Raw genomic sequence first — 14006 nt, 5'->3', positions numbered from 1 at the left:
TGCTTCTACTTTCTTTATATGTAGATGCCGCAAATATGTAGAAGCATAATACAGTATATACATCACAGTGTATAAATACAAAAGATAAAGAAAAATTATATATATATATGCACATTTCTTTTCCTTTGCAGCTGTAACACAGAAATTTCCCCACTGTGTTACGAATAAAGGTTCATCTCTTAATCTCTATCTTTCTCTCATTATTTAAGCAGATGACAGCAATGTTTTTCTATTTATTTATTTGTTCATTTATTTGTTTATTGATTTAATTATTTGTTTTAGAATTATTATGAAATTATAAGGGGAACGATAGCAATTTTTATCTGAATATAATAGATTTTGGTATGACTTTGACGTAAATGATGATGTAACATTTTACTTTTGGTCATTAACCCTCAATCAAACAACTTTTTGGCCCTTCAGAGGAAAATGTTTGGGTATATCTGCTCACTAACATGAGGGGAAAACACCTTCCATTACAAACCATTACAAAACCACCAGGAATCAATAAACAATCTTCCCTTCATGCACTTTATTATTATTTGATGTCATTTTGCTAAATAATTGTATTCTCTCAAATGTCTCTTATCGTTTTCCTAATTATTCCTTCACGATTCTGGATAGATATTCAGTCCTGGTTTAGGAATGAAACAACAGTCCACCTTGTTTTAGGAAAGAACAACTTCTTTATACTTTGATGAAATTTTTTTTTTAATGAAGGCGATGAAGAAGAAGTAAAGGAGAACGAAGAACAACACGGCGCTGTTCCGCACGGACGCATTTAACCGTCGAACAGCTGGCTAACGTTAGTTCCGGAAGTGGAGTGTTGTTGTTGTTATAATTTTACGCAAAGGATTTGTGCATTGATTTGTTAGCTTTTGTGCGTATTGTTTTCAAAATGGGGAAACGACAACACCAAAAAGATAAGATGTAAGTCGAAAGCGAATGTTTTTGTTTTTATTGGTTTGCTTGCTCGGTTTTCTCTAAAGGGAGCTAAATGCTAATGCGCTAGCTGTGCGTCACATTGAGATTTTCTTCAAAAATCTTAATACAAATTTAAAAAGCTCCTTTTTTATAAGAGTTTAAATTATTAAATTATAATACAAGTTTATTGTGCATCAAAATGTAATAGGAAGTTGTGTTTGAACAGTGTTTTTATTGTCTATTTACTTAAAGAATAGAAGTTTAATTAAATACTGTAAATTAATTAATATGAACGTTACTTCCTGGTCTTCACTCTCAGGTACATCACATGTGCAGAGTACACGAATTTCTATGGAGGGAAGAGAGCAGGTATTCTTTCTTTTTTTTATCTATCTATCTATCTATCTATCTATCTATCTATCTATCTATCTATCTATCTATCTATCTGTTCTCAAGGGACAATACTATAGAAATGAAACTTGGATATATTTTAGAGTCGTCAATGTGCAGCTTGTATGTATATTCCTCTGAAAAGAACTCAACATACAGCCATTATTTTCTTGATGGCTGTTAACATTTGAAAACTGTGTCCAATGTGTCAATATTCTGTATGAGCATCAGTGTTATCTGACGCTGCATTAATCCTCCTGGGTGTGGAATTCATTAGAGCTGCACAGGTTGTTGCTGGGATCCTCTTCCACTCCTCCATAATGACCTCACGGAGCTGCTGGATGTCAGACACATGGTGCTTTTTCACCTTATGCTTGAGGAGCCCCAAAGGTGCTCAATATAGTTTGGGTCTGGAGACATACTTGGCCCCTCCATCATCTTCAGCTTCCTCAAAAAGGCAGTTCTCATCTTGGTGGTGTGTTTGGGGTCATTTTCATGTTGGAAAACTGCTGTTTGGCCCAGTTTCTGAAGGGAGGGCATCATGTTCTTCTTCAAAATGTCACAGTACATGTTGGAATCCAACATGTGAACTGAAGCTCCACAGTACCACCAGCACTCATGCAGCCCCAGACCATGATGTTACCACCACCATGCTTGACTGTAGGCAAGACACAACTTTCTTGTTTCTCCTCACCAGGGCGTCACCACACATGCTGAACACCATCTGAGGCGAACAAGTTTATCTTAGTCTCACCAGACCACAGGACATGGTTCCAGTAATTCATGCTCTTGTACAGGTCGTCTTCAGCAAACTGTTTGCGGGTTTTCTTGTGAGCAGCTTCAGAAGAGGCTCCTTCTGCACTAACGGCCTGCAAAGCGACTTGTTGCAGTGTTCGGCGTACGTTCTGAACACTGACGAGCAGATCTTCCGCTTCTGCAACCTCTAAAGCAATGCAGCACTCATGAGTCTGTTTTTTGAAGCAGCTTCTGCACCTGACGCACAGCATGAGGACTCCTCTTCTTTGATGGACCCTGTTCCGAGTGGAAACCGTCTTGAAAACCTCTGTATGACCCTGACCACTGTACTGTAACTCAGTTTCAGGGTGTTCCTGATCTTCTTATAGCCTCAGCATCTTTGTAGAGATCAACAATTCTAATTCTCAAATCCTCAGTGTTAATCATGAGGTGTCATGTTGAACATCCAGTGGTCAGTATGAGAGAATTGAACTTAAATCACCAAATTTGAACAGCTCTAGTACAAGATACACAAATATGAATGGTCCTGTTAATCAGACAAAAACATAAACATGATGAATAGGACATGTACAGCTGTTATCACTTATTGTGTACTCACTTGTGTTGGCAGTTATTTAAAAAATAATGGCTGTATGTTGGTATTTTTAGAGGACAATAAATCTGCTACACAAACTGCACATTGACTCCTCTAAGATATATCCAAGTTTCATTTCTATAGTATCGTCTCTTTAGAAGAGATACTAAAACGGTTGCTGAAAGGTGACTAACTTTTGTGAGATACTGCAGCTATCTATCCATTTGTTTCTTTCTGTCTGTCTATCTAGATGTCTATTTATATGGCTATAGGCTATTTCATTTATTTCCTGGACAGTGACATTGCAACAGTTTTTTTTTATTCTTGCAGTTAAAAAAGGCCAAAATTAAAACTAGGTCCATGTTGTTCATGATCTCTTAGACCTTGCTGTCAGAAATGAGTGTTAAATAAAAGCTGGATACTGATTAACAACTCGAGGATATCATATCTACCGTTATCTAGTCCTCATTTGCTCATATAATATCCTTCACTCTTCTGGGAAGATGTTCCACTAGATTTTGGCGTGTGCTTATGGAGATTTGTGGTGTGATGAAGGTGAGGAGGCCTGGGGTGCAGTCAATGTCCATATTCATCACAAAGGTGTTTAGTAGGATTGAGTTCAGAGAGCTGTAGCGGGAGATCTTTCACTACAACCCATGTACACTATATGTTTCGTGGAGTTGGCGTTGTGCACAGATGCTAGAACATGCCTCCAAGTTTGTGATAAAAGTTACAAATACTTTTATCTGTTTAGAAAAATAATAATTTGCATGTTTTATTTATTGATTAATTTATTTTTACAGAAATTCCCAAGTCCAATTTCAGGCGATTGCCCTTCGACCATTGCAGGTGAGTTTGATGGTGTGATGGGATTGTTGTTGTTTTTGTTTTTGTTGTACAAAATGCACTTTAGACCTAACATGACATTTAGGTCCTATATGCAAATTGCAGATCTGATGCCAAATTTTGTCCATGTTTCCTGGAACCTCCTAATTTTAATATTATAACATAAGAGAAATGTAAAAGGTGAAAGACTTTTTATTTGTGTAAATAACCTGGAAGACATGTAGAATGTGGTTATGGATATGAACACCAAGGTTTTTAAAGCACATGCATGTTTCTTTGGTTTCTATGCAAAATACCATGTAAAAGACAAAAACTCGAAACAAATTGGACAGCGAACGACTGGAGAAAGGTTCCGTGGAGTCCAAATATGACACTTTTGGCTCTAGGAGAGAAGATGTTGAGATGAAGAGCAGACCGCCTCACGTCCACAGTCAAATTTGATGGTGGAACTTTAATGATTTGGGGATGTTTTTGAGCAGGGAAGATTTGGAGGTGAATTCCAGGTGAAAGGAACCAACATGGCAACCATTCCATACTTCAACACCATGCAATTTCGTCTTGACTGTGGATAATTGGAACCGACTGCACCATAGAAAAATGCGACGCGCACGTAGGCTCTGTAAGCGCTATTTAAAGAGCATGTATCGTGGAATGGCCTGCCCAGTCACCACACTTAAGTCCTCTAATAACTGCTCTGAGATGAACGGAATCACAAGAGAAGAAAAAACAAAAACCCAGTGAAGAACATCTTTGGCATGTTTTATAAGACGCATGAACACTATTACAGCTAAACTTTTGGAGAAACAAATTGTCCAGAATGGCAAGTGTGTGTACAGCAGGCATTCATGCCAAGGGGAGATTTTGCGATGAAAATAATGAGGAAAAATCTGTACATTTTATATATTTATTTGGCCATTAATGACCCAGTGTGTTGCTTGTGAACAAAAGTAACATGCGTGTGTCTCTCAAAAACTATAAAAGTCAAATGTAAGGGTAAATGTAAGTTTTCTATAGACCCCACTGAGCTAAATATATATAAAATATATAATATATAAAAAAAAATGCCCTCAGATGAAATCTGCCTTAAAAAAAAAGCATTAAAATGAGGGGAAAAAAAGGCACAAGGAATTAACACCAACAGCTTCATTATTAGATTCGTACCACATTAAAGAATTAATGACTGTTTTATTTTAATGACCATCTCAATGATTTTGATGTTTACGATGTCTGTTTCTGCAGTTTGTCTCTCCAGCCGTTCGAGTATCCCATGTGTACCAGTGACGGTGTGGTGTTTGATCTCATGTAAGTATATCGGGCTCATGATAGTTGTAATAGATAAGTGTTTGACTCATTAACATCATTCTATTGTTAGATCTGTGTTTTAAGAGTAATGTTAGAATTGATTAAGCAAAGAGTCTTGTGACAAAAATGATAATAGGAACATTATAGCCAGAATAAATGATTTGTCTATATAATGTGACTGAAGGCCACTGATTCAACACTTAAAAGTAACACTACTTGTTAGCATCATTAGCTGTATAGCTTAAGGACAACATTAAAGAAGCTTTAATAATGATGATTAGAGGTCGTCCGATTAATCTGTTTTGCCGATCAGTTAATTATGCGAATTATCGCAAACTGCAAAAGTCCATACCGATTGTTTGTCCGGCTTCTGGCGGCCTCTAGAGGCGAATCACTAAAGCCACGTTCCTCTTTAAATGTTGAATGCTCAAAAAGCACAATATTATGGCCAGGTGTCCATAAATGTTTGTCCCTATATTGTATAGTCTTTTGTCTTATGATCCTGAAATACTTATTCACATCAGACCCATTCGCTTCTAAACGTTTAGACCCCCAGTGTCTGTGTTGCTTAAATCTTATGAACTAAATCATCTGCTTTCCCTCTACAGGAGCATCGTTCCCTGGATTAAGAAGTTTGGAACGGACCCCATCTCAGGAGAGGTATTTTTTTTTCCAAAAACAACACAAAGGGAAAAAAAACCCTCTTATTCTGTATCTCTGACATTTCATGAAATGCTGAAAAACAAATGATAGCCAGGAGAGGGCGCCCTAGCTCCACCGAGCGAGCATCCAGGGAACCTGGAGATGAGTGGGGAGGAAGCAGGTTTATGTAACAGGAAGACGAGTGATGTGTTTTGAAGCACAATAGCGTCAGGTGTGCCAGCTGTTGCACTTCATGTCTACGATCCTGAATCGTGAGCTGGTTAACGTAGTCATGCTGGTACAGCCTGTTTAATTCAAAACATCTGTACACACACGCATTACTTCAATTAGTCATGAAAGGAATTTACCCCCTCTAGTAATAAACACACTCGCACAAAGTGAAATGTAATTAATATAAGCTAATGAGAACGATTTAAGAATTGAAAATAAACTTTTCTATTGGTATCTTGCTAAACAGTAAAGCCATAGTGTCGCTCAGCTTCCCCAGATGCTTGTGTGAAGTAACTGGTGAGTGGAAATGGGCAGGTGACCAGGTTGTGGAAAATGTTGGAAGATACGCAGAATATAATCTGTTTTATTCTATTTATTGGAGCCAGTCATGGTTTTTGTTCCTGAACTTTCCATTCACAAAAAACTCAATCTGTAACAGTCAAACAAATGATTTCAAGTCAAGAACTCACACAGTGAAATGGGAACCCTGGTGCTACATAAAACAACATAGAGCGACATCACACAACATAAAGCTACACACAGAACACGGAGTTAAGGACTAAAACAAGTGTCCTCGCCACATAAAGTGCATCGAGTGCAACCGAGTACAAACAGTGCAGACAACACAAGACCGTGTCGCACAGACACACAGAACACCACCAGTAAACCCATTGTGTAATGTGTTCTGCAGTACAATGTGCAAAAGAGAGAACTATAAACAAGAGTGTATTTGTAAACTTGAACACAATGTTGTGTGAAAACGGCGATAGCAGCAATCAAGAGGTGCAAAGCAGCATGTAAACAGTATATTAATATAATATGGATGGTGCTGAAGACATGGATGTGTACAAAGTGAAATTAATGTGTGTGTTAAGATCAGGTTGTAACAATTCAGTAACACACAGTTGAGTGTGTGTGTGTGTGTGTGTGTGTGTGTTTTTACTGTTCAGTTCTGTGTGTTGAGGAACCTAATGGTTTGAGGAAAAAACTGTTGCAAAGTCTGGATGTGAGGCCCGAATGCTTCAGAACTTCTTTCCTGATGGTAGGAGAGTGAGGAGTGTGTGTGTGTGTGTGTGTGTGTGTGTGGGTCATCGGCAAAGCCAACAGCATGTGGTGTAAATGTTTTCATAATCGAGGGGAGAGAGACTCCTATCATCTTCTGAGCTGTCTTACGATCCGAGACGGTGCAGTTCCCAAACTTGGCAGTGATGCAGCTGCTCAGGATGCTCTTGACGGTTCCTCTCTAGAACATGGTTAGGATAGGGGAGGGAGATGGGCTTTCCTCAGCCTTCTCAGGAAGTAGAGGTGGTGATTAAGCTGCTGTGAAGTGACCAGGTGAAGTTCTTCGCCAGATGAACACACAGGAATTTGGTGCTCTTAACTATCTCCACAGAGGATCCATTGATGATCAGTGGAGAATGTCCGCTCTGTGTTCTCCTAAAGTCAACAACCATCTTTTTGGTTTTGTCAACGTTCAGACACAGGTTGTTGCCTCCACACCAGGCTGTTAACTGTAGCACCTCCTCTCTGTATGTTGACTCGTCATTCCTGCTGATGATGTGGTTCGAGCTGTGCATTGCTACACAGTCATGAGTCAGCAGAGTGAACAGCAGTGGGCTGAGCACACAGCCCTGAGGGGCCCCAGTGCTCAGTGTGATGGTGCTGGAGATGCTGTTCCCGATCCAGATTGACTGATGTCTCCCGGTCAGGAAGTCCAGGACCCAGTTGCAGAGGGAGGTCATCAGGCCCAGTAGGCTCAGTTTTTCAATCAGGTGCTGAGGGATGATTGTGTTGAATGCTGAACTGAAGTCTCTAAACAGCATTCGTACGCATGTGTCCTTATTGTCCAGGTGAGTGAGGGCCAGATGGAGGGTTGTGGAGATGGCATCATCCGTGGAACGGTTAAGACGATAAACAAACAGCATAGGGTCCAGTGTGGGTGGTAGCTGGGTCTTGATGTGCCTCATGACGAGTCTCTCGAAAAACTTCATCACGATTGATGCGAGTGCGACAGGACGATAGTCGTTGAGGCAGGAGACTGGACACTTCTTTGGCACTGGGACGATGGTCATTGTCTTGAAGCACATAGGAACAAAGGTGCTCCTCAGGGAGAGGTGGAAGAAGTCTGTGAAGACTGCTAGCTGTTCTGCGCTTTACCTGAGCACTTTGCCTCGAATGTTGTATGGTCCAGCAGACCTCTGTGGGATAACACTGCATAGAGTTTTCGTCAAGATATACAGAGCAACTGGTCGCTGGGAGGAGGGGTGGTCTTCCTCGCCACCATGTTGTTCTGCACCTCAAACCAGACATAGCATTTGTTCAGTGCACCTGGGGAGGGAGGGTATTATACATTTTATTATTTTTTATTATTATTTTTTTTAACCAATCAATTTATTGAACACTGAGTATGTTTGGGTTTGCCATGTGTTACACATTTGTTTGTGTCGGTCTGGAGGTTTCTCTACATGTCCACAAGGTTTCTCTACATGTCCAGGCATGCCTTTGTTACCCTGTGTGTGTGTGTGTGTGTGTGTGTGTGTGTGTGTGTGTGTGTGTGTACAGCTGGGCCGTCCCGACAGGAACATTCCTGATTGATCAGTCGAGGGTGTGAGAGAGGGATTTGAAGCAGCAGTCTGGTCTTAAGGACAGGAACATGTCTGGACTTGTTTTACACAGTTTGCACACAAACGCACAGTTTGCTAGTATCAGTAGCAGCTGTGGAAAAACTGTGTGCAGAGAGTGTGTGTGTGTGTGTGTGTGTGTGTGTGTGTGTGTGTGTGTGTGTGTGTGTGTGTGTGTGTGTGTGTGTGTGTGTGTGTGTACAGTAGTGAAGAGAGGTCCTTGCTCACCATCACATTACTTTTTGTCTCACCACACTGGAAAGACATCCTGTAAACCGGTCCTGCTACAGTATCACTCCAAGCATTACTTATGAATTTCAGTGTAGACATCTTTAATGTGTCAATAGTTCAGGGATGCCGTTGCTGCATTGTAGGTTGGTGCTGTGTTTCCGAAATCCCAGTGAGAAGTTAGCAGTTGTTGTTTTTTATGTCGCAGGTGCATATTGTTATTGCTATTGCAGATTCAATGGTGTTGGCTCATAGAAGAAGAAAAAAAAGTTGAAAAACCATGTTCTTTTATATCTTTCCTCATGCAATGGTTTTCAACATCATATTTCAGCGGTGTAGTAGTATAGACGGAAATAGTTTGGATTTCGGTAGCTGATCTGTGTAAGCAGAGAGTATCTGAGGAGGCAAGAGAGCTGGACAATGTAAAGGACTTAAGCAGTTATCAGGATTGCTTTGTGTTGCAGTGATTGGGGGCGAGAGCTTTTTTTTATCACTCCATCTTGGACTCATCAAGTAACAGAAGTAAAACAAAAAGGACAAAAAATTGTGCCACTCAGGAGAACATATACGAGGTGGTATTATCTGTGTAAAGCTGCCTTGAGACAATGTTCATTGTTAAAAGCGCTATACAAATAAAAATGAATTGAACTGAATTATTAAAAAGTTTCGAGATTAACATTGCTAACTGGTGCTCTTCTGACCACGTCTGCGATTTCATCATCATCATTGCTTCGGAAGCTTACCTGTATGAGCTGAGCGTACATATGAGGAGTCAAGAAAGCTGGATAGTAGTGTAAAGGACTAAAGTTCCGCCGCATCCCTTTCCCCCCCCCCAGATTGAATTGAAGCAAGGGATTTGTTTAAGAACCTTCAACAAAAAACCCAAACAGTTTAGTGTTTGGGTTTTACACAAGTGTTACACAAGCACAAAGTCTAACTTGAGATGATTTAAGAGTTGGCTTTTCGCATCAGAATTCGCAGTGTCACGCACATCAACAGGAAATGATGTCACACGGCGTATTCTGCAGATCTCTGTGCTGCTGCTGCAGCGTTCTTATTCAGAGATCGTCTCAGATGCTCATCACAAGCTAATAAGCTCTCATTTCCCATCTCTTGGTGTGCTCTTATTCCATTTTCCAAACATTACATCACCAGCATTTAAGTGATGTCAGAGGATCAAGGGACGAGAGCTTTCATATCAGATGCGCTATCGACTCGGAGCAGAATGCAATTAGCTGGAAATCTATTAGTGGCAGAACGACGATGGGATGTGACTTCACGGGCGCTTGGTTCTCGTGTTACACTGACGTTCTCTGAGCAAATAAAAAAGGAAGGAAACCACTGCTGAATGTGATTATACCGTTGAATAGGGTTGAGGTCAGAGCTCTGTTGCAGGACACTCAAGATGGTTTACTCCAACCCATTTTTTAAAGCAGTGCCATGCTGGAACAGGTTTGGGCCTTCTGGTTGAAGTAAAGGGAAACTTTCCTGTTTTCCAAAGACGTCCTTTACAATTGTGTGCCTCCAACTTCTGTGGTAAAACACTTTGGTGAAAGAACCTCATGTGGCTGGAAACGTCAGGTTTCCCAATATTTTTGTCCATAAAGTGTACAAAGAGAGTCTTGAATAAAATCAAGCTTACCTGCATTGCTGATCTCAGTAAATAATTTTCTTTTTACGGAGACTCTCATTCATTCTGCTGCACTGCAACATCTTCAAAATCCTTTCAAATTAAATATCAGCTCTCGCCGAGTCAAGCAGCCACTTCACTAGTAGGAGACGTTAATTAAGCAGTAGGGCAGAGATCATCAAGCATGCAAAATCTTTTTATTTTTTTTTATTTCCAAACTACAGCAGTAGTCGAGATTTATGCCAAGCACACAATCGTCGATTGCGAATGCGAAATATTCAAAGCCGAATCCATGATCTACATCACTTAATGTCGTGTCCGTTATCTAAAAAAAAAAAAGCAGCTGTCGGAGCTAAAAAAAATGACCCGCTCTATAATTTTTAATTGCGCAAGTGTTGTAGGGAATAGGGAATTTTCTTTCCAGATTTATTCCTGGCTAATACCCATGTTGTCAGCTCTCCTCATGAGATATTTTGATTCCCGTGATTGATAGGTGGGAAAAAAGCATGCCATCACTCCCTCCAAAAAAGAGAACATGGTACTTTAGCCCTCTCTGACGCTGGTATTTCAGTTGGCTATTCGAATGAGAAGTTGGCAGTTGTGTGTAGTTTTTCAGGTCACAGGAGGACATTGTTATTGCTAGTGCAGATTAGGGTTGAGAAATTCAAGGAATTTTCAAGACTGCAAACTTTCCATGGTGAAAACCGGGAATATGTGGTGCTTTTTAATGTCTGTACTGGCAGATCCTTTATCTTTTCTACTTGGCGTTTTTTAAAACTGGGAATAAAGTAGTGAATGAAAAGCTTGTCTTGTGTGCGAGATGGTATAAAAAAAGTTTCAAGACTAGTTTTGTAACACGCCAGCAGATGGCAGCACAAGGCTGCATGCGCAGTCACAGGGAGCACTGACCTTAAATCGGTGTGCCTAAAGACATTGTCTTGTCACCTCGTCATCGAGCTCTCCTCACACACAAGCTTTTCACTGGTAACAATAAGATCTCACTTCCACACCTACCCTCCTCGCCAGATTTGGCTCCTGCGAACTTCGACCTCTTTCCGAAGATGAAGATCCAGCTCAAAGGTCACCGCATTGAAAAATTGCGGAGACACAGGCTTTGAAAACCATATTGCAGAAGAGGCAGGAACTCTGGGAGCGCTGTATCGCTGTGCAAGGGGACTATTTTGAAGGTGATGGTGTGTAAATGTACAAGTCTCAACTTTTTGATACCGCCTTGAAAGTCTCTATATCGACCTTTTCCCAATGTATCGTCGTATCCTGAGCTTCTAAACTCGACGTTAGCGATCTAATAATGAAGCCGAGCGTATAAATGAGCTGTCGGCCCGCGTGTCGGAGTTAATGAGCCGAAAACAACGGCGGCCGCATTCACAAGTATTGAATGATGATCTGTTTACCCAAACTCTGTCCCTCTCCCGATCACCTCTTCTCTTCTGTTTCTAGAAACTCGAGGCCAAGTCCCTCATCAAGCTCAACATCAGCAAGAACAGTGAAGGTGGAATAGATTTTCCTGAGAAAGATATAAAAATAATTGACTAATCTAAGAAAATGTATTAAATATCAATTTCATTTGTGTGTGTTTTTTTTTTCTTTTTTTCAGGGAAGTACCACTGCCCCGTCCTGTACAATGTCTTCACTAATAATTCACACATCGTAGCCAACAAAGTCACCGGCAATGTCTTCTCGTACGAGGTGTGTTACTATGACAAGGAAATGGCTCTGTGTGTGTTTGTGTGTGTGTGTGTGTGTGTGTGTGTGTGTGTGTGTTTGTGTGTGTTTAATCCTGTGTGTGTCCTCCAGGCTGTAGAGCAGCTCAACATCAAGACAAAGAATTTTAAAGACCTGCTGACTGATGAGCCTTTTACTCGCCAGGACATCATCACATTGCAGGTGGGCATTCGTGTGTGTGTGTGTGTACACCATATGTATATATATAGTAAGTTATTTTTATAGTGTGTAGTTTTGGCACTGCATGCAGGTTTTCTACACACAGTAGTCTCTCAAGTTAAAACGAAACTGATGGTGCGAAAAACAAAAAACATGGAACATCCAATCCTGAGGACAGAGAAAAAGTGTTAGACTGGTTTTGGCTGACAGGAAGTGTATAGTAACTTAAATAACAACTCTGTATGACCAGAAAAGAACGCACAGAATTATGCATAATAAGGTGGATTGAATTTCACTCATGGGATGGGTATCGTTTACATTTTATCGATACAGGTACAGACACCGATACTGCTACTGATACCTGTACTGAGGGCTGAGCAATATGGCAAAAAATCTAGTTTTTTAAAATTCCTCAGCACACCACAGCACAACATGAAAGCATGCACATAGGAGCACAACAGCAAGTAATGAAATCTGGCCTCTCTAGCAATTAGGCCAACTTCTCTATCGCTTACTATACCTGAACCAGCTTGACCACTCAAGCTGTGGTGATGTGGTGGCAAAAATCTTTCACTATAAATTTGATCACAGCCCTGTGACACTTTAAAATTTTTATTTTTTTTCCCTGGGGTCTTCCCACACATCACTATGGTGAATGGGCTGCTTCTGGGTGTCTGAGTCCATGTCTCTTCCTCGTTCCTCATACTGACATCGAAACCCTTTTCCAGCCTAGTGTTTACGGAGGGATTATCCATATTCAGATTTACATTTCAAAACTGGTGTGGCGAAAATGTTTTGAAATAAAACAATGCAAGTGTGGATAATCGTGTTGTTTGTTCTGAAGCTTATCGGTAGTCTGGTATTGACCCAATTCCGTATCGAATAGGAATCCGAGGCTACACTGATGGTACAGCTTGCATGGGTTCATCAAAAACAGATCCCTGCTGTAGAAGTGCGGCTCGATTGATTTAATTTAATTTGATTACTTATTCATTTTTTAATCACATGAACTTTTCATCCACAGTCTAGTTATATACATACAGTAGGTCACGGTCTGCGCTGGAGGGGTCATTTAAAACTGGACAGTACCAAACTGAGGATCACACTGGTGTTGGGAAAAAAAAAATATAACTCAAGAATGCACTGAGGGTGTTTTAGAGAGCGATGTCGGTGGGATAAGTGTGTGTGTGGGGCGCGGGGGGGGTGTTGAATGGGTTGGAGCTGGTGATGGAGTGAAGGAGACTGGATCATGTGAAGCTCGGGTTCATTCTGACCGAGTGCCGACACTGAGAGAGGAATGGGTTCAGGACTTTGGGGTTCAGGAGGGTGAATGCCGAAGTCTGTTAATAGGTCCGGGTGTTATTTTGGGATTGGAAAAAATGTGGCCTTTTATTGTGGGACTGGAAAATATTTCGGGGAGGTTTATTCTGGAAAAAAGGGTGTGTGTGTGTGTGTGTGTGTGTGTGTGTGTGTGTGTGTGTGAGTGTGTGAGTGTGTGTGTGTGTGTGTGTGTGAGTGTGTGTGTGTGTGAGTGTGTGAGTGTGTGAGTGTGTGAGTGTGTGAGTGTGTGAGTGTGTGAGTGAGTGAGTGAGTGCCCGGCTGGAGTCATGTTTCACTGTTTGACCTGTTTGGCTCTGATTCACTGATTGTTGGGTTGGTGTGTGTGTGTGTGCGCGCGCGGATACAGAGACATGACAGGGGTTTGACTATTTGTGTTCCTGGACAAGCGCCCAAACTCTCCAGTCAGCTGTATCACATTCCCATCACGCTCGTGCCCACAGCCAAAACTGATTTGTCCCACTGATACCCTCACTGCTCTTTTGCTACTGTACTGTGTGTGTGTATAAGATTGTGTACATGTACACTATATGGACAAAAGTATTCAGACACCTGACTTTCTGTTGAGGTGCACAAAGCCAGCTTTATGAATATATGCTTTACACAAGTTCGGAGTGGAAGA

The 14006-nt window shown here is 41.0% G+C and overlaps 1 protein-coding gene across 1 annotated transcript in view; it reads left to right on the top strand.

The window, feature by feature from the left end:
- The first annotated feature begins 746 nt into the window (after positions 1–746).
- The window catches only part of ppil2 (peptidylprolyl isomerase (cyclophilin)-like 2), a 39769-nt gene continuing 26509 nt past the window's right edge, over positions 747–14006 (top strand). The window contains exons 1-8 of the mRNA XM_083526714.1: positions 747–930; positions 1244–1293; positions 3448–3493; positions 4730–4792; positions 5401–5452; positions 11603–11654; positions 11760–11851; positions 11960–12049. Coding sequence (XP_083382840.1) covers positions 899–930; positions 1244–1293; positions 3448–3493; positions 4730–4792; positions 5401–5452; positions 11603–11654; positions 11760–11851; positions 11960–12049 — 477 coding nt within the window. The 5' untranslated portion in view covers positions 747–898. The remainder of the gene's footprint in view (positions 931–1243; positions 1294–3447; positions 3494–4729; positions 4793–5400; positions 5453–11602; positions 11655–11759; positions 11852–11959; positions 12050–14006) is intronic.

Source organism: Silurus aristotelis (genome assembly GCF_946808225.1).
Source record: "Silurus aristotelis genome assembly, chromosome: 23".
Lineage (NCBI taxonomy): Eukaryota > Metazoa > Chordata > Actinopteri > Siluriformes > Siluridae > Silurus > Silurus aristotelis.
The sequence above is the reverse complement of the archived record's forward strand: the minus strand, read 5'-3'. Positions and strand labels throughout refer to the sequence as shown.